At 37.4% G+C, this 24,032-nt stretch overlaps 2 protein-coding genes across 6 annotated transcripts in view; one reads left to right on the top strand and one right to left on the bottom strand.

Moving 5' to 3' along the window:
* LOC140485973 (histone-binding protein RBBP7) overlaps positions 1-12,575 on the top strand; it is a 43,276-nt gene extending 30,701 nt beyond the window's left edge. The window contains exons 9-12 of the mRNA XM_072584434.1: positions 3,235-3,311; positions 6,335-6,392; positions 8,272-8,382; positions 8,622-12,575. Coding sequence (XP_072440535.1) covers positions 3,235-3,311; positions 6,335-6,392; positions 8,272-8,382; positions 8,622-8,690 — 315 coding nt within the window. The 3' untranslated portion in view covers positions 8,691-12,575. The remainder of the gene's footprint in view (positions 1-3,234; positions 3,312-6,334; positions 6,393-8,271; positions 8,383-8,621) is intronic.
* A 727-nt stretch (positions 12,576-13,302) lies between these two features.
* The window catches only part of LOC140485972 (gamma-taxilin-like), an 89,852-nt gene continuing 79,122 nt past the window's right edge, over positions 13,303-24,032 (bottom strand). For all 5 annotated transcript variants that reach the window (XM_072584429.1, XM_072584430.1, XM_072584431.1 and 2 more), the window contains 2 exons: positions 21,129-21,224; positions 13,303-18,989 (listed from right to left, as the gene is read on the bottom strand). In XM_072584429.1, the coding sequence (XP_072440530.1) occupies positions 18,654-18,989; positions 21,129-21,224 (432 nt within the window). In that variant the 3' untranslated portion in view covers positions 13,303-18,653. The remainder of the gene's footprint in view (positions 18,990-21,128; positions 21,225-24,032) is intronic.

Raw genomic sequence — 24,032 nt, 5'->3', positions numbered from 1 at the left:
ACTGTTGAATGCTAATTGCTGTGCTGTGTAATTTGTATCTGGATAGAAAAGTCTAGTTTTGTACATTGTTTGCTGTTTTCTTTCTAAGGACTGAAATTTGCAGTATATCTCCCACACAATAAGTTTGGCCAATACAAAAGAAACGTTCTTGATTCTCTTGAGTTCCACTTCACTCAAATAGGCTGAAATGAATACAAATGGAATTAGATTACACACAAAGGATGGACTTCCTGCATCCCAGTGTAAGTGTCGGGGGCAAGCCTGCCTTCAGTTGGTTTGCTCAGGAATTTTTCAGGCTTCTACCCTTTCCTTATTGCAAGATGGGAGCTCCTCCAGCCTTCTGTGTAGGAATACCCCTTCCTCCTGCCCACCTCAGAATTGCTAGACAATTGGATGCCACCATGTTTGGGCCACAGCAGAGGCTTTTGAACTCCGCTAAGTCTCTTACCTCACTGAGGCATGTCATAGGCTCTGATTAGCACAGTGGACCTGGGAAAGAGGTCACCCCTCCCTGCCTTAACTTACCATCAACCATATGGTTCAAATCTTCTGACTTGCACTTTGCTGTATGTTAGACACAGCCTTTGCTGCAGTAATGGAGTTCGATCTTTAATTGGGCATTAGTGTCCCACTTGCACACTTCAAATGAACCAGTAGTGGATGATCTGTCTAACTCTTTGCCTAATATGCACAAAATGATGAGGATGTCAGCAGGTACACCATGGATTGAAAGGTGCCCAAATTTATGGATCCATCTTTTTGAGTGTCCCTCAAAATAGTCACTGTTCCAAATACAATGAGAGAGAATTGGGTTTGTAAAAAGAAAAGTAATTTCAGTGCTTAAATGACGGATTAAAGAGCTGCTGGAGAACTCCCACTTGGAGAAGAGGCACTGAATTGGTCTATCTGCTGAATGAAGCGTGTTTCTTAATTTATAAAGAATGGTATGTGTTGGTAGAAGGACAGGCTGGCATCAGATATGACTGACTTTCATGCAGGACCTGTATGGTAGCTCTGAGGCCAGCAGATTTCTCAATTTATTGTAAAATCCTGCAGCCATGTAACCAGCCATGTGTGTGTCTTCCACTAAATATCAGTTTAATAAAAATAGGATAGACATGAGATATCATAAACAACCGCTGTAGAGACAAAGCATCTTAATGGACACACTGTTTATTTAGTTTTGTTTTTTTTTGCAAGTTTCCTTGTGGATGTTCAGCATTATGTAGCATCACAGATCAATATTGAAAATGGAATCATAAAGGTGGGCATTCTAGCCAAACGTGCCTTAGCTGGCTCTGAGAACCACTCCCTGATCTTTTGATGATATCTTGGATTTCTCTAAAATTAGGGCTTCGTGTTGCTGGAAATGTTTTGAGCCAATTTTCTAATATAGATGGAAGGGTTTACAATTCAGATGTGACATTGGATTTTTAATAAACTTGCCTTAAATTGTGTCCTTTGCATCATTTCTGAAAAATGCTCATTCTGCTTCTCTCTCCACAGAATATACCAGACCTTCTGAGTTTCTCGAGCATTTTCAGGTTTGATGCAGATTTCCAGCATCTCTGGTATCTTGCTTTTACTTTACCTGAAGCGTTAACTCTTTCTGCCTCCAAAGGTGCAGTCTTACTTAGCTATTTCTGAGTTTTTATTTCACTTTCCAACATCTGCAGTTATGGCGTGGTTTGCAGCGCAAATGCTAGGCCAAGGGCAAAATTATAGCTTGTTCATAGAATGTATCTAATACAATGTGAAAACGTAGCATCCGGATGGTCTAATTATGTGGCAATTGTTCTTAATTGTACTGATGCCTGCATAATGTGTGCTGCATTTTGCATTAAAACTCAAAATACAATATTCCTTTGCCAAAGTTGTGCTCCATTGATCTAAATTTGCAGCTGGTATAGTCCTTTGAATGAGCTGTTGGAAGTTTTGTCAGAATAATGGAAACTATTCCCTAATCCAGAAAGAAATATTTTGAGACACAGTTGACGAAGTGATCATGGTAAAGAGAAGGTATCACTATTTATCTGCACACAATCCTGTGTGTGAAACCTCGCCATGTATTGTGTAGCTCATCTGCAGACGTAATAGCTAGGAGACGTGTACAGCAAGTCAGCATTACTGAATTAGACTGGGAGAGTGGCCCTTTGTGAGAAAGACAGGTGATGGCAAATTAAAAATTGGCAGTAGAGAGCCCCTTCAACCTGTTAGAGCTGAATTTTGATGTCAGGAAAATAGGTGATTGGACATTTTCTGTATCTGTGTCTGTCTCTAGATTGAGTAGTGGAACATGTTTTATTTTAACCACTTGGCCAATTAAGATCATCATTGACCTAGTTGTGCTTTCATCTCCAATTACTTCTCTGCATTCCAGAACACTTGACTCCCTCGTTAATCAAAATCCACCATGAATCATTTTTTAAAAATCAAGCCTTGAATGATGTCTGGGAAGCAAATTTTACACTATTATTGATCCTGAGAAGAAAATTCTCTTCTGCCTTTATCAAGGAAACCTCTTATCCTTAAACTCTGTCCCCTAGGTTTACTCTCTTGTAAGAGGAAACATCCTACACAAATATCCACTTTTTAACAATCTTCTCATAATTATATAGACTACAATAAGTTTTTGTCATTCTTTCAAACTACAGTTTATGTATGTCAAACCTGTTCAGCCTTTCTCCCAAGAATGAGTGGAGCTTCAGATAACATGCATTATTCTCATGTTCTTTCAATGTTAAACATGATAAATAGAATGTGTAAAGCAAGAATTTTGAAAATCTTTAATTTGCCAATTCATATCAACCATTGGGATTATTGCAAATTGTGGAAATTCCACTATATTTCTATTTTATTATTAGTCCCATTTTATCAGTTTTAAACATCTTTGCAGTTGAGTCAAGAAATAATTTGTAATCTTAAAAAGGGTTCTTCAAAATATTTTGCCATCACTGTAGTTTTAGTTGCTCATTAATGGTTGATCCAGTTTAACATTGATTTTAATCTGATTATTTATTAGCCACAGATGGGAGAATAAAAACAAACTTTGCGTATTGGTACTATAAAACAGTGCTAATGAGTTTTTGCGACACTCATTTGTTGTAGATTTTCTTCAGTTTTGCTTCCCCATTTCACTGTCTCTCCTCTACCACCATCTTCTCCGCCCCCCCCCCGCCCCTTTCATCCACACACCTTGCAAATGTGCTGAAATGTTTGATTTTATTTTTGTAGGTGCAGTGGTCGCCACACAATGAAACTATTCTTGCTTCCAGTGGTACTGATCGTCGCCTCAATGTCTGGGATTTAAGGTAATTCTTCATTTTTCTTTTCTAATTGGGTGTTTTCTTATCCCTGAGACACTGAGCTTAATCAGCATCAAGTGACAATATTCTTCAAGTAGATGGAAATTATTAGTGTCGATAATGGACACTGTTAAAGCAATGACAAAAGAGGACATCAGTGATGTTAATATACAATAAAAATATTGGGTAGAATTGAGAAATAAAGTTTCAACACTTGGAAATTGCTTCTGGAGTACCAAATAGCAGTGATAAAATAGCAGGGCAAACAAACACAGATCAGTGAAACTTGATGCAAAAATGGAAGACTTTTCTTTGCAGAGAGACAGATTGTAGCAAAATGGCTCAAGTTCCAAAGACAGCAGATTTCTTTTCATTTAGTCGTTTTCCTGAAACAATAAGTTATGGAACCAATAAGATAAATCCTAGTATTAATAATGAACTGGAATTAATCAATTTAACAGTAAGGAAATATCTAGCTAGTGGTGACATTTTAATATAATAGAAATTAATATTAGATTTTAGAGGAAGCATGGTGAGTCACAAGCAAAAGTTTTTAAATTTAGATGAGGCTGCCTCTGGAGGGATGAGACTGAAATTGACCGCAGCATATTCTACACATCTATTAATGAATAAATCTTTGGGTGAACGCTGGAAAATGTCCAAAAATGTATTTACTAGAATGCAGCACCTTTTATAATAACCCTAAAAGTTAGTGCTTGACCTCTGGAGGTTCAACAAATTTGGTCAATATGGGTAGTGAATGGTCGTGTAATATTAAACAAAGGCCTGATTGAAGGGCAAAGATCAATTAAGATTCTGCAGACTGGGAGTAAAAAAGCAGCAAAAAGAGAATTGGGGAGAAAAGTCTTGCAGTGGTTATGAAGGACAATGCACAAGGTTTTTACAGTATATTCAGAGATAGCGACATTATAATTGGAAATCAGTCTTTGTATTTCTTCACTGTAAAAGAGGAGGATGAAGTATAAGAATACAAGGAAAGGACAAAAATCAAGGGAGACCGCGAGCCTAACCAGATCACTTTTATATTTAATAAAGGGATGATGGGGAAAGTAATGAGATTAAGAATCAAAAATACGAATGGGTCCTACCTCAGGAAAAATTTTTGCTGGATTGATCGTGATCTACCAAGTTTCTTGATTCAAGATTGGATTAGGTATTGGCAGTGTGACTTCACTATTTATAAATGGTTTATCAGGACTAAAAAATTATAGTGCTGATTAAAGCTCTGAAGTGTGACTGGACTTGAAACCTTAACTCTGTTTTCTTCCTGGATTCTGCCAAACATAATGAGTTTGAACCTGCAATTTCTGTTTTTGTTTCACATCTCCAGCATCTGCAGTTCTGTTTTATTTTTTATAGTCCTATCAGACTAAAAATCTGTTGTAATGGGCAGAGCTGTTAGAACGCAATCGATCAGAGAGAGCCAGCATGGATTTGGAAAGTGTAAACCATTTCTGAAGAACCTAGCTTGCTTTCTGAAGTGATAATGGATATGGTAGATAAGAGAGTGTATGTGAATGTTATTTATTAACTCCTGGAAGTCATTTGATGTGGTTCAATATAAGAAGCCATTAACAAAAAATAGTTTGGGATAAGAGGCAGCCTATTGGATTGGCTAAGAAACAGAATAGGGATAATGGGTATGAACACATATTGACGCAATCCACACTGGTGCCACAAGCTTTCTGTATTTTATCTGTGATACAGAGATAAAGGGATAGTAAAGTATATGTTAAGGTTTGCTGACCGCATTAAAAGTAGGTGGGAACAAAGTTACTAAGGTATAATTTATAAATTGAAAGAATTAGGTGACCAATTTCTAAACAATGAAAAGCTAGAAACTGTGGATGAGCAGAGAGGTTTAGAAGTCGATCTGCAATAGTCACTAAACCTAGTGGACTATTGCAAAGAAAAAAGAATATCTACTTTTATCTTGAGTTTAAATCTGAAGGGATTAGAGGTAAGATACAGTTGTTTAAAAGCAAAATCCATGTAAACAACTTTTGGGTCATAACTAGCTTGAAATTTGGTCGTGACCAACGTTTATAATAAAACTGCTGTTGACTTTGTTTCAGTGCAGAATGAAATTTGCTCAGGTTTGTAAGTTATTGGATGGATGTATTTTCTTGATAGAGAATCTGTTTTAATTCTGTTATTTGGGCCAACATGAACATCCTTTGGGACAACATGATTTCATTATAAATTTGGTATCTGCTGTTTTCAACGCTGAATCAAATGCTATGGTTGAGGTTTGTTGAGATTTCAAAATAGTTAACTTTTGGATTATTTTTGGAATGTAATCACACAAACATAACTAATGTCTTAGTCCTTCGGAAAAACTTGGATGTATGTTAATGCTGATATGGTATGACTATGATTATATATGGTTTGAGGTTCGAGAAGTGGTTGCTTTCCTTACCATTTTTGTACAGAAGGTCTGTTTAACTGTTGCATATTGCAAATTGGTTTACCTGTGTTATCTGCTATTCTTATTTTTTAGAATTCTAGTTTTTTTTCTGCACTGTAATTTGTCTTGCATAACTTAACCTTGCCAGAGTTTGTGCATCTGAAGCTCTACTGACTTGCAATTTAACCATTCAGCATATCTCTCTCTTCTCTTTCCTCATACATGCATCTAACTTTTTTCTCTTAATTTGGAACAAGGTAGAGGCATTTATTTTATTGGATTTATGGATGACTTTTTTGCTTATATTTATGACCCATAGTTTTCAACTGTCTGTGAATGGAAGCATCATCTGTCTACCTAACCCATCCTCTTGGTAACTTTTGATCACACTTTGCTAGTTTAGAGCCACCACCTGTTAAGTCTTGCACGATAATTGTACTTAGTGATTGTATCATCGTTGTAAATATTTTTGCACTTTGTCCAGCAATATCCTTTTGGTAACATTCTTTTAGGTGTTTTTAGACAGATGCTGCTAAGGTGTAAGACTAATTTCATGGCTATCTGAATTTATGAATGATTTTTCTAAATGTGTGTTTTGTAGTAAAATTGGTGAGGAGCAATCCGCTGAAGATGCAGAGGATGGACCGCCAGAACTACTGGTAGGTTTTTGTGCAAGATATGGAGACGACAAGGAAGAGGAGATCATTTAATTCTTTTAGTTCCAGCGTCAACTCTGTTTTCATGCTTTTTCTCTATGTCCCTGATGACCTTACTTGTATAAACGTCTAATTTCATTTTTTGAACATTTACAACTGCTTGATTTTGTCCATAATTAGCTATGTCAAATTTCAAGATTGTCGCTTTGTTCTTCATGTTGCTAAACCTAATTTTCCTGACTAAAATTAATCCCTTCATATTTCATTTGCTATGTATTTACAGGGCAGTACACATCTGATGCTTCCCATTCTTTTCACTTTATTATATTTTGAGTTTCATAACTTCTGCTAACTTTGAATTTTTTCACATTGGTTAAATTATTTATATCTAAGCAAAAACAAAAAGTGCAGTAGTCCCAAGGTGCATCAGAAATATATGTTGAGTTGGAGACCTCCTCCCATGTCAGAGGATCTGGAACATTCTGTAAAGGTTTTCTCATCGTTGCCACTGAGCTAAGTGTTTGGGATTTGTTAGATTTATCCCTTTCTTTAAGAGTGTAACATTTTCCACCCCATACCTTATACAAGGAAAATTGTGGCCAGAGCAATCTTAATTTTCATCCATTTTATCAGCAATTTTGGCTATTTCTTATCTGGATCAAGTGATTTTACTAATTTGAATCCTGACAGTGTTCTTATGTATCTTGTCTTTTATGTATTCACTTTTCACCTTTTTCTGAATCTTTATTTCCTATTGCTTTTGTGCGACATTGGTAATGGCCTCTTTTTTGATCCAGACTCTTGCAAAGTGATATTGAGGGTAATACCTCAGCTATGGTTTCCACTTCATTAAGATCTTTTTGGTTTCAAATTGGTCACCCCTTTGACTAAATTTTTATTATTTATGTATTTAAGTTTTGAGGTGCCACTATTCAGTTTAATATTTCAAATGTCTCAAATATTTCAGTTTAATACATCGATGATAGAACAAGATAGAGACATTTCAGCATTGAAGGAAGTCATTCATAGTGCTGCTATTGAACTGGAGCTGTGTAATTTGACTTTTTAAAAATTCCTCTTCTCCATAATCCTTTTTTAAAATATTTATCCAATTTTCCTTTTACATGAGCGTTTTTACCTTTTTAATAGCCATTGTGTTTGCTGGTTACCCTCTTGGTGGCAGGGATGGGATTAAATTAGTCACTTCCATCTTGTCTTCTGATAATCCAAAATATTTCCTTGATTTTCATTGGTAGGTATATTGACCTTTCACTGTCTCATTCATACTTTGAAGTTATGTTTCATAATGATATTCTCTTATTTTTGATACATTTTAAATGAGGAACTTGCAGGCAGTGTTCCCATGTACTTGTTTCCCTTGTCTTTCTAGATGAAAGTGGTTATGGGTTTGGAAGGTGCTGTCAAAGAATCTTTTGGAGAATTTTTACAGTGCATGTTGTAGATGATACCCATTGCTGCTACTGAGCATCAGTATCATGTCATTAATATCATGCCTGTAATAGAGGTCAACTATTACATGACAGAACATAAGACAGTTGGGATATATGAGCAGCCAGTCATCTATCTAGTGGCTGAGCAAGAAATGCCCGTTAGAATACCAGATGAAAACTCTGCATTTAACAGTGTTCCACAGGATCTTTTAACATTCAGCAAAACCACTAAAGTCATATTCAGAAGATAGAATCTATATTGATGTAGCACTGCAGTGTTGGTGCAAATGCAGAGATGAAAAGCTGGGAGATGTTATTATCTGGATTCGGGTGCATGATTGTGACACATCATGTTTACGACTTCTACGTGAGAATGCTTTGTGTACGTAGCTGTTTGCTGTTCTGAAAATCTCTTTGTTTCTTCTTAATAGTTTATTCATGGAGGACATACTGCAAAAATTTCTGATTTCTCCTGGAATCCAAATGAACCATGGGTAATCTGTTCTGTATCAGAAGACAATATTATGCAAGTTTGGCAGATGGTGAGTGTTTGGCCTTGCAGGACCACCTAGAAGGTTATCTTGAGTTTTGGTCTAAATAATAATCATGGTCACTTTCCTGAAATATTTAATGACATTCATATTTTAATCATCAATAAAGAAAACTATGGAACCCTCAGTCAAGATATTCCAAGTTGTAAACTTCAAATTAATGTCCAAGTCATAGTTATGTAATTTAACCATATTGGTTGCAGCTTGATTGTGTGATTTTTCTCTTTCAGGCTGAGAATATTTACAATGATGAAGAACCTGATACACCTGCATCTGAACTTGAGAGCCAAGGATCATAAACCCCATTTGACACCACCTCTTTAAAAAGAGTCTAAAATTTATTTAGACAGATAATCGTAACAAGTTTCCAAGCAATCTTTTTCCACTGAAGTGCTGAGGCTTGTGTATAAGAAGCACTTTATGCAAATTCTGACGTGCAACTCCTTGGTTTTCAGTGAGCGTCGTACAGAAATTTGGTAGTGTTTTGAGAATGCAAAGCCTGATTTATATAGTAGTGTGTAATTGTATTCCTTTAGTATGTATAAAAGTTTATTGATAGCTGCTTAAGCACAAACGTGTATACATGTGTGTTGCGGTATTACATAATATACGGTGTGACTCTGAAATGTGATTGGCAGCAGGGGCACTAATTCAGTGTGCATATAATTTGGTTCCAGTGGAAGAGAGTTAAAATTGCTAAAATCTCTGCAAAGCAATTTTTCAACTCTCAAGCTGAAGAGTTTTTTTAAAATTCGAAGTGCGTATTTCAACACATGAAATTCTTTGGTTTATTTCTGCCTAACTCCCTCTAAACCACCAACACACAACTACACTGTAGTGGTTCTAAGTAGCATTGATTTTTCCAGCTTATTCTGAAAGCGTATAACAACCATGCCCACAATTTTGGACTAATTAGAAATTATTGCATATTGAAAGATTTTATCTACATTTATAATCCAGCATTAAGTGGTGAAATGCTGCTGCAGACTTCAGTAGTTGTGGTGTAGTTTTCTTACACTCTTTGAAGCTCTAACATATGTGCACTTAAGAATTCATGTAGACATTCGCTTCTGTGTTTTCCTCATTTTAACAACTGCATTCGTGCACATTGTAGAGCAGAGATATAAAAACAATAAACCTTTTGTAATTTTTACAATTTAGCTATGCTTTTTAACATCTAAACATAAAAGATAGAAACTGATCAACATACAGATAAGAAATTAATTTAGTTTGATTTTGTAAATCTGCTGTGAATGAAACTTTAAGTCACATATATAAGTATAAATTAACAAATGCTGCACTGATGTTTTTTCAGTTTCTCCTTCCCTCCCCCCTTCCCCCCCCCCCCCCCTTCTGTTGTAAGATGCTAACCGAGTGGATACCTATTCACAAATATTGAGAACATTAGTACAATATCCAGCCCCTCAAATCTGTTCAGCCATTTCATATGATCATGGCTGATCTTCTGCCTTTCCACCTCTTTGAATCTCAATCTAAAAATGTTATCTGCAGTTATGATGGAGCCATCCACAATCTTCTGGGATAGAGAAATGCAAAGATTCACAATCTGAATGATGGCATTTTTTTATCTGGATCCAAAAGGATTTATTCTCATCCCAAGACTACATTTCTGGTCTAGATTCCTAAGACAGGAGAAACTAATCTTTTCTCATCAAGTCCCTTCAGTATCTGGTATGCTTCAATGAAGTCACCTTTTGTTTTTTCTGAACTCAACATTGTTATGAATGAAGTTTTTGACTGCTCAACAAGTTACTTGATTTCACAACACATTGGAGGTGGAGCAGAAAGGTAAGAGAACACAATTTAAATTACATATACCCTCCAATTTGAAGGATTTTTACTCTAGGTTCTGCCCATATTTACATAGAAACATCAATCACTTGTGTTGATGCTAAAGTTACAATTTCTTACAAATTTAACACAGAAAAAATGTCTATTGCAGTTGCTTCTGCAAGTTGGAATGGTGGTAGTCTTTGTTCACCAATATTTTGTTTGTGACATATTTCTCTTCATTGACAGAAGTATGATCAATGGGCTGAAACCATGATGGATACTGTAGGATGTCAATTTTTGCAAAATCAATAAATAATGGAAAGAATCTTGTATTATGAAAAACAGATCAACATTCTAGTAACACAAATGAAATGTGCTGTTGGAATGGCTGATGTTCTGTCATTGGTGTCTTGCATAATTATAAAGTTAAAAATCTCTCAACACCAGGTTACAGTCCAACAGGACTGTTTGGAAGCTTTGAGTGCTGCTCCTTCATCAGGTGGATGTCGTGTATGAGATTGTAGGACACAGAATTTATAGCAAAAGCTTAATGTGATGCAACTGAAATTATATATTGAAAAAGACCTGGATTGTTTGTGAAGTCCCTTTTAGAATGACCATGTTGGTTTCAGTTCTTTCATATGTAAATCCCAGAACTGTTTTTTAGAAGTTACATTCTCAAGTAAGCTCAAATAAAGCATTGAAGGTGAGATGCTGTGTGAGGCTGTCTGTGCCTCAATGTTCAGACTGATTCTATCCCTAAAAAAGGGACTTACAGAATCTTACATGGATTCATGCAGTTTTTGAGCAAAATACAAATTCACGTCACAAACATGTGCTTGGGTTGGGGGAGGGAATGAGTGTCTTTGGGAGTGTGTGAGAGAACATATGAAAGAGTTTATGTATGAGAGATGGTTCTGAGTGAGTGTATGGGTCTGTAGGATTGTGTTTTATTCTATAGTGTGACATGAACCAGAGGTCATCCCCATGGGTACTGAACTTGGCTATCTTCTGTTTGGCCACTTTGTGTTGTTGCCTGTCCTGAAGTCCATTTTGGAGGATGGTCACCAGAAGGTCCGAGGTCGAATGTCCCTCCAAATCATGTATAATTATATACTTCCTCAATGGAATTACAATAATAAGTGTTGTATTTTCTGTTCCATGAGGTTGTATGGTCCTGTTGACATCAAGGCTGACTGGCACCTGAATGACACATACAGGGATTTTTATTCCATGTTGAGATAGGTATATAGCATGGAAACAGGTCTTTTTGACCCAATGTGTCCATGCCAATCAGGTTTCCTAAACTGAACTAGACCTGTTTACTTGTGTTTAGCCCTTATCCCTCATTTTACATTAATGCAAATTCATTAAGTAATACACTTGATGAATTGGGGACCGTTTCTAAAGCACAAACTTTTAAAGCGATTACATTGCCAACACTTTAAGCGCAGTTTCTAATGTGGGATTGCACAAGAATGCAACCATTGCATTATAGAAGCTGTAGTTAAATATTTTTCAGTGTTAATACTGAACCACGCTTGTTAATAATACTCTAACTTGTGTAATTTGTGGTCAGTTTTGAAGACAATTCATAAAATGTCAGCGTATAAATTTCATGTTTTCCACGTGACATCTAACCATGCTTTTATCATAAAATCATTGTTCCTCTAAAGAAATATGTTTCCACATGAAGATTTTTCATGCTTTCTGGTTCTTAAACAGATTGTGCTTGTTTTCTTGGAGAAATGCAAGGTTTTTGCTCTTTGCTGATCTTGGTCACATAGACAAAGGAATACAAAATAAACAGATCATGGCCCTTTCTACTAAGACATGGAAAATTAAGAGTGGAGCAGGGAGGGAAGAGATTGGGACAGCTTTACAAGCAAAAGGTTATTTCTATCAATGTGTAAATATTCCCAAATTATAGTAAGTCCATTACCTCAACTGACTGATTTGGATTCATTTTGCAGGAATTCTATGTTTCACAAATGTGATGAACAATATTAAATGTGGATCTCTGTTGCTTTAGGCTACATTATTAAAACACCCTTAGAAACCAGGAACAGTATTACCATCAATTAATATAAAAATGGGTAAATGAAATGTCAACTGCACTGAAATAACATTCGAAAACCAAACAAGAAACCAATAATGTATAAAACTTTCTAACCTGAAATATACATGACAAAAGAAAGCAGCAATAATTATCTATACTTATATTTGTTGATTTGCTTTGTACATGTCCTTTTAGTAAATAACATTTTAGATTCACATTTCAGGATTCTACAAAACTTTTGTGAAAATTTGAAAACATGACTGTACTGACCACCCATTCAAATACGTGCCCAAACCCCTGAAAAAAATAAAACTGATTTAAGTATTGACTATTTCTGCCTCACATTGTTTCACAGTAATTCTCTGCTACAATCTTCAGAGGTAGATTTTTTTTTTGTTCTCATCATCACCTGAGGTTTTAACCACAGCATTGCCAGCTAAATGTGTAAATGCACCATCAGTACAGCATACTTTGCCACATGTAAAACATTGATCAACACAGACAGCAAACCCATTCTAATCAGGCAGTACTAGGAAGACATGCTATGCACCAAACATCTCCTATTTTTGCGTCAATATACGCAAAACATTAGACATTCAAAGTAGAAATACAGAGTCTGTATTTTTTTAATTTAACAAGTTTGATTTAGAATTGCAGTAACATGTGGATTAGAAGCTGCATCTTTTATTCTTCAGCACAAAGTAGGAAGACCAATATCAAAAACACATGTTTCAGATACCATGATGATGGTTTTGACAGCAGTTTCAAGGAAACATACTGAAATATCCAGAGTAAAGCATTTTTTAAAAATATTGAAAATGGTTTCCAATTCTCCTCCTCCCTTCCCATTAGAAGCTGCAGCCTCTAACCTAAGACAGTGTGATTTTTAAAAGATGAACAAACTTGTAACTGGTTTACATTAAGCCAGTCAAGTGCAAGGAACAGCAGCTTAAAAATACAACAGTCCAGTCTCTTACCAGTTATGAAACATGAAAAAAATTACACCAAACATTTGTATAACAATGCTTTCATTCCTCTTCCCACCCCCCCCCCCCCCCTTTCTAATCTTGATTTGTTTTAGGGTTATGGCTCTGAGACTCAACAAACTCCTAATACTTTTACCCCCAAGAGAAGTTTTTTCATGTGCAAGGTGAGGGCAGTGTATGTCATATTCAACAACAGAAAAATTTAATCTTCCTGTAACCTAAAATTCACTTATACTTTACAGCAAGACTTTCACTGATTTGTTATCAGGAGGGAAATCCTGATTGTCCACTTTAAGTCCAAGTAAGATTAGGTCAACTGTAGTTGTCCCACACTCCCAACATCTCCTCTGAGATCAGTTTAAGCAACAAAGAGAAAGGATGGATTCTACTGGTCATGTAGTGAAATCACCTGCTATGCCACAAGGGGGTGTTAAGAAAACAAGAAGCAGAATAAGAATTAACCTAAATTGCTGAAGTCATGTCAATCAACAACCAGGCAAAATATTTTACACTAACTTCAGAATATTACACAACATGCAAAATCTAATTATTTGAAAGAAAAACTGTAGAAAGTAAAAGCAATGTTCTTTTAATATATTGGGGGATCAGATCTCACCTGTAAGTCATGAAAATTCTAAACGGGTAGCTTTAGCAAAATGTTTCAAATTTAAATATTAATGTATTTCATGTTTATGTGCAAGTAATTACACTAAATAATTAGTTGGTCAAAAAATTCAAAAATTGTTAAAAAGGTTAAAATTGTTAAGTGCTATGGACAATTTTCCCACAAGTGAAAAGGAGTTTGGTCCAATTACAGTCTGGATGCATTTTCTGAAATGATTTGAGGATATTTAGAACAAATGTAAAGAGTGTAAGAGTCAATCAATAATGTAGATCAGAAAGAAATCATCTGTGAATCTCAATCACACTGGCCAATTATGCTGCTTAAAAGATATTCAATTTCACATTTGTAAGTTAAATCATTTGGTCAATATAGTTTGATATATGTATCTTATGATCTTTTAACAAACAAATTACATCACAAAGCAGCATTTTTGTTTGCCTGATTAGAAGTGCAACTTAACAGGCAATACAAATTGCTTGAATCTTAGATTACAGATGATAGCAATTTTGCAAATTGATGTCAAATTTACATAAAGTGTGAAATCAGTGCTGAACAATACAGTAACAGATTCAACCTGTGCTGGAGTCGTTCCATGATGACGAGTTGAGCAGGCATTATTTACTTTTTCTGACAAGTCACTAAACACCTTTACATTAAGTATTATCTAAAACAGGCAGTAATTCTGCCAGCCAAGTGCAAATACCACAAAGTGAACTGAAAGGTGAACTAACTTGGAGGGATTGGATTGTGCTAATCCATACTTTCTATTATTAATTGTTGGATTGAAGACTTACCAACAAAGGAAATTCATGATCAGGGATTTATAATTGTAGAATGCATACAAATTGGTTATCAATGTTAAGGTACTGACTGCATTCAAACAAGGGACTTTTTCAACTCAATAAATAACTATCTTAAAAGGCTTAGATTAGATTACAACCAGTGTTTAAGTAATTGTAAGTAACTGCTTGATTTCACAATCTTATTTGAAATACGTGAGATATTTTACTGACTCTTTGCTAGAAGTCAGACTGTATACCTTCAATATTTATTCTAAACTACAGAAAATGGCATTAAAATTCTCTGCTTTTGGGTACCAAAAATACCAGTTGGCTTTCCTGTACCCACAACATACCAAAGCAAACTCTAGTCTAAGAGTGGCTTCTAACAGCAATCTTTTTCCAGCTACCATACGTGAGAGATGCCAAATTGTTTTTGTGTGTGTAACTGTTCCAGGTCTCTACTCAATTTTTATAGTTGCATTAAGTGCATCCTAACTACAGAACATATTGCTGCATCAATTCATTGTACTGTGGATTAAATACATTATACGTAAAACATGCTCTGATTTCAATGATGAAATCAGGATCGGTTAAAATGGTTTCTGCTCGGCTTCAAATAAACTTACTTTATCTAAAAAGTATTAATAATTGATTACTGGTGAGGAAAGTGGCCATTCACAAGCATTGTTTGGAATGTGGTTCTCACCTTGGTGGGTTTTTTCCCCTGAATATCGCTAGAACTGCTGTATCTTTTCAATAGGCCAGCAACTGAATTTCAGATTCAGTGGAGGTGATTAGTCTATCATTTTGAATGTAGTCATGGATTTATTGCTTGTAAATGAAAGGAACTACTCAAATGGGTATAAATTAGACTTTTGCTCTTGAAATCCCTCTCTTCTGGCATTCACAAATACACAAAGTGCCTAACTGAATCCTTCAAGTTTCCAGTACCAGAGTGTTCATGCATCGAGGAGGATGGCAACGTTGGTTTCCCATCCTATAAGTAGCTCTTTGTCTTGTTCTGTAAAAACTATATTCCATCTTACATTGCAACTTTAAGTTGTGCACAAGCAGTGTACAAAAGCTGGTGCTTTTACTCCATCCTCCCAAACAATTTCTTCTCACTCAAAAAAAAGAGTTGCAGATGCTGTAAATCAAACAAAAACAGAGGTCACTAGAAAAGCTTAGCAGGTCTGGCAGCATCTGTGAAGAGAAATCATAGGTAATGTTTTGAGTCTGGTGATCCTGAATTCTGAGTAAGGTGCATCAGACCCAAAATGTTAACTTTGATTTCTCTTCATGGATGCTGCCAGACCTGCTGAGCTTTTCCTGCACCTTCTACTGGCTCTTAAACTGAACATGAACCCAATGAATATTCCTTTTGTATGAGGCCTGAGGACAAGTTTTGTTCAGGCTGCTCTAGAATGGAAGCTTTCTCCAGATAAATACAAAATCAATTAAGTGCTGAGTTACAACACACATTTCAGCAAATAAAGATTAACTTCTGTACCAAAAAGTACATAGTACTTGCCCACTCCAAAACACACATTCTGGCTGTAAAGTTAGTTTCAAGTCTTGGCACTCAGACGTACCAGGATGTACCTAAACTTGGAGTGGTCTATTTTCATGTAACACAAAGAGATTAAAGAAAACTCAATATCTCAAAACAAAAATTCATATTCATAAGAGGTTTGTAGGTTCACATTCCATAACATCCCAGAGAGAAACCATAAGGATGAGCAAAGAACTGAAAAAGATAAAGTTGAATAACGAGTGGAATGTTTGACATATCAAATACTTGCACTAGCGTGGCAACTGTCAAGATAGGAGAATAAACCAATAACCACACCATCAGGTTTAGGCAGAGTCATTCAGCACACAGGAAAAACCCTCCAGCATATTCTGCCTAACAGAGTGCTGTTAACCTCGATGCTTTGTTGAGCATCAAGAAGACAACAGAGAGTTAAAGGCAGAATGGAAAGATGGCAGGATATACTGCATGGAAGCCAATCTCTTCGATTTCCCCATTTTGGGTGCCACATAGTCCCTTTAAGATACTAAAATGCATGTTCACATCTTAAAAGAACTTTATTAAACATGCAACATGCGTTCCTTATGCAGCACATTCCCAAGGATTGTGTAGTAATGGCACAACGCAGTGGGAACACTGCATAGAGAATACATAAGCTGTCCAGCTGATTGAAACTAACAGGAAAATGTTGACAGAATATAGCATTCGGTAACCAGTAGTTCATGAGTAATTGTCATGTAGTCAGTTTCTAATGTTAACATGATGTTGGATCTTTATGAATCAGTTTCAAACTCTTACAACTGCGGTGCAATTTCCTCAACATTCTTTCCTGAATGAGGAAGTCAGAAATTCTTCATAATAATCACCTCCATAACTAGTCTATAAATGAGTTGATAAAAGAGATAAAAATGATACATCAAGTACATTTGTCATTGGGACAAATTAACCTCGAATATTGTTTTACAGATATGATTGAGCAAGAAAGAGGTGACCAGTCGTGAGATAGAAAAAACAGCTAAATACTGAACATGAAAATCTGACTAAAACAGGGCCTGAATCAGCATTTCTGAAATGAGAATTGTGTTGTTTAATAGTTAAAATAGTGATAGGGCAGTTCAAAATGTTACAGTTTTACAGGTAACTATGTCAGTTAAAAACCCACAGGGATCTTGTAATCAATTATGTCTCTTCACATCCAGGGCTCAAGTTGGTTGGTCAAGTTTCCCAGCATTTAGTTTTGGGAGTGGAAAGGTGATGGGGGTTGCTTAGCATGCTTTAGAAGCTAAAAGTCCCTGCTATGGTTAAAATGTGTTTCACCAATTACCTCAATAGGACCCCACTCTTCATACACAGTGTTTAACCAATGTTTATTTTTCCATCAACAATAACTGAGGGATAGGACTACCACTGACAGCTTTGGGCTTATTAGACCCAGATGCACCAGATATACAGACTGTCAAAACTAATTTAATTTGGAACCCTTGGAACCAGGGACACCGAATTTTTATCTCCTTAGCTTTGGTCTAGGTTCAAATCCTGAGGTGAAAGGATAGTGCAGTTACCACAGCTACATTTCAAAAACAAATTGCGTCAGTGAAAACTCTATGAAGTATAAATGAAGTAAAACAATAAATTAAATGGCAGCTTTGACCAAACAAGCTACAAAACAAAATAAAGATTTTTTTTTAAGGTCAATTGCCACTAACAAATTCGGGTCAGCTCCAATGCTGGGACATCAGAGTTTTGCAAACTAACAAAAATATTGGCGAGAGAATGGCCTACAAAATTAAGCTCAATCCCAACACATTTACTGAGGATCATGATCCACTGAAAGCTTCTTTCTGACACAGGCATGTGAAGACAACTGACGAGAAAGGTACAGGGCACTCAGCTAGTAGAGCCCGTTTCCTATCCACCTTTGTTCAGCTGAAGCAATCTACAATCAGAGACCACTCTGTTACTCTCCAACTCTTAACATTAGATGTTCCCACATGTGTTAAGTGTTTCAGTCAAAAAACAGTGCTTTGTGGAAGTTCTAGATCCAAAAAGCACAATGTCAGAAAAGCCAACAGCAATCCTTTCTCTGGAAGCATGTCCCAATCAAACATATCCAGTTGCAACAACATTGTGAAAAAAGTCAAGCTCAGTTTTTTTTAAAAAAAGTTACTCGTCTGTTATTAAAATTACATGAAATGTTTACATCTCAGTCCAAGTATTGTGTTGTGGTGGATTGCAATGTCAAAAATTTCAATTTTAAAAATGAAGGAATTGTAATTAATTATGAAAATTTATAAAGTAGACTAAACTTGACCCACCATACAACTACTTGAACCACATAAATTCCTTTTTCCCCTAAGAAAATACAGATATGGTAGAAAAATGTGTAAGAAATTCTCACCACAAAGCCAATAATTACCAAGAAACAACTCAAACAATAATTACACAAAAATATATAACTCCACACAACTCTTTAAAACAGATAGTTTTAGTCAACAGAATCTATGCCCGAAGCCACAACTGCATTTTCTACGTCGCCAGTTGAACATTCCTGATTTAAAATAGCTGTAGCATGAGATTGGCTTCCAGCTTCCTCCTGACTCGAAGTGTTCACCACCGCCAGTTCGGGAGGATCTGGGGTCTTGCACGCCTGATAGTCTTCTTCCGTCAGATCTAAAGGCTGATCATTTCCTGAAAGCTGACACTGAAGAAGCTGCACTTTTTTATTGAGGTCATTCCTCTCCGTCTGCAGGGCTCTGCAAAGCTTTTCCAACCGCTCCAACTTCACCTGTAGGCCTTTGTATTCCTTGTCTCGAAGTGTCTTCTGTTTTAAAACAGCAAAAATAGTATTACGTCTTTCTTCAATGTGTTACAAATTCAAGCCAATTACTTAATAACAGCTAAGAAATGCAGAAACGTGTGCTGCACTGTCAGAGATTCCACCTTTTGAATGAAACATTAAACCAAAGCCATCTCTCTAGGCTGAACAGAAATGGTTCAATGGTGTTACTCTCAAGAGAATGGAGGTGCTTCCTTGGGTTCTAGTCAATATTTATATCACAAGCACAAAAGATCTAGTCATACTCAAATGACTATTTAGGGGACTTAAATACAGTGTGTAAGCAGGCTATTCGGCCTATCAAATCCACACTGACTCTCTGAAGTGTATCCCACCCAGAGCCATCTGCCTACTCTATCCCTGTAACCCTGCATTTCCATCTAGCCTGCACATCCCTGGACACTACGGGCAATTTAACACAGCCAATCCCTCCAACCTGCATATTTTTGGACTTTGAAATTGCAGAATTACCCAAGCACGAAACAATTTATTGATATCTGAGCATTTGGGAACCATCCAACATTGTCTTATTTCAAAAAGGTAGCTTTGGTTTCCAGCAGCCCTGTGCATGAAGGAGAAGCAGAAATTCAAGCAAAGACATGCAAAGGATAAGTTGGGGGGAGGCCAAGTACAAAATGAAATGGGAGATCATCATTCTATGGATTTTAAACTGTTTTTTTTTCCCCCATTAGGCTAAAATCTGTAAGGGAAGACTCAGCCAAAATAGGTCTTTGATCTTGTTACCTTACAAAACCTACAATAATTGTCAATATCTATTTTCAAACACATATAGTATCCTGTCAGCAAAGGACAGAGAATATGTGATGGGTCTGCTAAATCCCTGGAGAAGGTGCACAAGTTTCATTAGTTCAGACTTCCATTTACATATTAAAAACAGTAAAAGGAGCAAGAAGAGAGGCAACATGGGTTGAAACAAAAATGGTTTTTTAAAAGCTCAAAAATTTCTGGGTGTTAATGAAGTAGATCTCCATGGAGAATGTTACAATCAAGTGACTAGCAGTAAATATAGGGCTGTTACTCAAGACTCATTAACTCATCAGCTTGTGATCATCATTTACTTCCCACATTGTCTCTGCAACAATATGAACTGGTATCAGAGCTGCAGAAAGTGCTTTATCACTCCATTCAACTTCCATACAGCATTGCAACAGAAAGCACTTTTACATAATAAAATGAAACCGCTCCTCCACACGACCAAATGGAATGACAGTGTTAGAAACACTACTGCACTGAAAAATATTCATCCCCTATTCGCAGAAGCTCAGTGGCACATTTCTTAATTCAAAAATGATACATGATGCAAACTATTGGTTATTTTCTGCACAATAGTCCTCAACAGCTCCTTTATGCTGGGTGAAGAATCAAAATTTTGGACAACTTGTTGAACAGGCAGCTTTTTGTTAAAACATGCATATAGTGTAGAAATTATGGAGTTAACATGAATGGGAGAGTTACTTGGAAGGAAAGAGCAGAATTCTGTTCCTACTGATTTCCACTATCCTGATCATTGCCATCAACCCAATGTAACATTGTCTCAAAGTTCCAGAGTACCTGTCACCCCTGATGTGGAGCTGGGAGCATTCCTTCAGTACAAATTTCCTGCAGGAAAAACGGGAACGTTTGTCCAAACGTTCATCACTCACTACACCACACTTGCAAGCCAAGGGAAGGATAATGCAGATATTCCACACACTTTTTAAACTGTTAACAGTTGTCATTCTGTATATCTAGTGTGAAGCTGAAAACATGCCCTTGAAAAGAAAGTGATTGAGGTATAATGTTGCTGTGTAAAGGTATGGAGTTCAATGGAATCCTTTGTCCATTACATCTCCCAACCTATGCCTCCATCCCAACCTTAAATATACTCGTTTGTCACTTCGGGAATATTTTGAATGTCATCGCTTTCCATGTGTTTTGACTATAATTCTGAGCAAGTTACAGAAAACCAGCTTTTTGCGAAGTAGGTACTTAGAAAAATCAAGGTTACAAGTCCAGAACTTGCACCTTTTGTGCAAACAAACACCCACGCAGTACAAATACAACACACAGTTCTTCATTGTTTGTAATGTGGACTATGTGACAATTAACAAAAGTAGCACACACCTCCTCAGCCATCTGTAAGAGTGCTTTGTTGTTGTTCTCCCATTTAGTACGCCACACTGTGGTCTCTTTTTCCAGCTTCTTGATTTTTTTTGTCATCTGCATAAGGGAAAAACAAGACTCTCTTCAATGTGACATCACACCAAAGCACGTTTAACCCTCTCCAAAGAAGATGCTTACATAAATAGCAAATATGGCTGAGGTTTTCTTCTTCAAATCATTCATCTATTTTCTTGCTTCTAAAACAACATAATTCAGTTGGTTTCAGAAGTGCAACAACTGAATAGATCCGTTGACCGAACATGCAGCACAATGCCATCAAGGGTATTTTTCTGACAATTTTATTGCAAAAACATCCCAGTTCTGTTTTAAGTTGACAAAAAGTTAGATTTATAGTATGCAGTGCACAACACCAGAAACTCAGTTAGGTCAAATCTCACTATTAATTCTATGCAAAAAGCAAAATTTTCAAATGTTTTTTTCATGGATATGGATATCATAGATTGGCTAGCATTTACTGCCCATCCCCAAATGCCCTTGAGAAGGTAGTGGTGAGCTGCTTCTAATCTACGTGCTATACAAATACCTACAGTGCTACTATAGAGAGATGTTCGATCCAGCCAGTGAAGGAATGAAGACTTAACTCCACATCAGGACAATGTGTGGCTTGAAGGGGAACTTGTAGGTGACGGCGCTCATATACATCTTGCCGCCCTTGTCCTTCCAGCTGTTTGCAAATTTGGATAGCGGTGTCAGAGGACCCTTGGTGAGTTACTGCAGTGCATCTTGTACACAGTTCAAATTGCCACTGCTGTACATCAATGGTGGAGGGAGCGAATATGGATCTGCTGCTAATTATATGGGCTGCTCTGTCCTGGATATTGTTGATTCTTAAGTGCAGTTGGAGCTGCACATATACAGGAAGCTTTTCTATACTATCACATTCCAGACTTGTGCTATGCAGATGGTGGACAAGCTTGATGAGCCAGAAGGTAAATTAATCAGGGCATCTTGTAGCCACAGTATTTATAGCTGGTCCACATAAGTTTCTGTTCAATAGTGACCATTGGGATGTTGACAGTGGGAGAATTAACAATAGCAATGAAATTGAACATCAAGATGAGATGCTTAAATTCTCTCTTTTTGAAGATGTGTGCTTGAATATTGCCCAGATGTTGCAGCATATGGAAACAAACTGCTTCAGTACCTGTCCTGAGTGGTACTGTACATTGTGCAATCATCCCCACTTCTGACCTTGTTAGAATAGATTCCCTACAGTGTGGAAACAGGCCCTTTGGCCCAACAAGTCCACACCGACCCTCTGAAGAATAACCCACCCAGACCCATTTCCCTCTGATTAATACACCTAACACTATGTGCAATGGGAGGAAACCGGAACACCCAGAGGAAACCCACACAGACACAGGGAGAATGCCTGTGTCTGCCTGAGGCTGGAATCGAACCTGGCACCCTGGTGCTGTGAGGCAGCAGTGCTAACCACTGAGCCACCATGCCGTCCGGGCTCCACACAGTGGCAGCAGTGTGTATTGTCTATAAGGTTTACTTCAGCAACTTACCCAGGATCCTTTGACAACACTTTCCAAACTTGTAACCACCTAGAATGACAAGGACAGCAGACGTACAGATGCAGTGGTAGTGTCGCTATCTTTAAACCAGGAGACCAAGGTTCAAGTCCCACCTGCTCCAGAGGTGCATCATAGCAACTCTGAACAGAGTGATTAGAAAATAGCCAGTTTGAGGAGTTCCTGCAGAGATGTCATAGAGTCAGAGAGATGTACAACACGGAAACAGACCCTTCAGTCCAACTCGGCCATGCAGACCAGATATCCAAACCTAATCTAGTCCCATTTGCCAGCACTTGGCTCCTTGGACTGAGTTGGCTGACGTCCAACAACAACAACCATCTTGCTTTGTGCCAGCTATGACCTCCAACCAGTGGCCTGTTAAGCCTGAGTCCCCACTGACTTCACTTTTGGTAGACATCCTTGAAGTCACAGTCTGTCCTTGTCATCAAGGCAGCATTTGACAGTCACTCTCATCTCAGCTCTGGAGTTTAGCTCTTCAGACCAAGGCTGTGATGTTGGCAGGAGCTGAGGGGTCCAGGCTTAATCCAAAGTGAAAGTCAGTGAAGACAAAGCTTTAACTGTACAGAAAGAAGCCTTTTGGCCTATTGCGGCTTTGCCGGTCATCAAACATCCACCTTCTCTAATCCCATTTTCCAGCACTTAGCCTTGTGTACCTTCCAAATGTTCACCTAACTATGTCTTAAATGTCGCGGATTCCTCATTCTCTCACCTTTTTAGGCAATGTCAAATACACAACAGTCTGGCTGAAAACAACTGCCCCTCAAATCAGCTCTAATTCTCCTGCTCCTTACCTTAAAACTGTGACCTTGGTTACTGAGCCTTCCTATAATGGGGAGATTTCTCCCTGTTACCTTATCTATGTCCTTTAGAAATTTAAACACCTCAATCAGATCAAAGAATAGAATCATAGAATCCTTAAGATGTGGAAAGAGGTGATTCAGCCCATTGAGTCTGCATTGACCCTTGGAACAGCATCCTACCCAAACCTAGCACCCATCCCCCATCCCCCATCCCCCATCCCCCATCCCCACCACCTCCCCCTCACCCTATCCCCATAACACTGCATTTTTACCATGGCTAATCCATCTAACTTGCACAACGATGGACTGTAGGAGGAAACCCACACAGACACGGGGAGAATGTGCAAACTCCACACAGACAGTCACCCAAGGCTGCAATCAAACCCGGGTCCCTGGTGCTGGAAGGAAGGAGTGCTAACCACTGAGCCATCATGCTACCCTCCACCTTCTTGTTTGGAGGAAAACAACCCCAACCCATCCAGTCTCTCATTACAGCTGAA

Source organism: Chiloscyllium punctatum, chromosome 15, assembly GCF_047496795.1.
Source record: "Chiloscyllium punctatum isolate Juve2018m chromosome 15, sChiPun1.3, whole genome shotgun sequence".
Lineage (NCBI taxonomy): Eukaryota > Metazoa > Chordata > Chondrichthyes > Orectolobiformes > Hemiscylliidae > Chiloscyllium > Chiloscyllium punctatum.
Note: the sequence above shows the minus strand (reverse complement) of the source record. Positions and strands in the feature narration are given on the sequence as shown.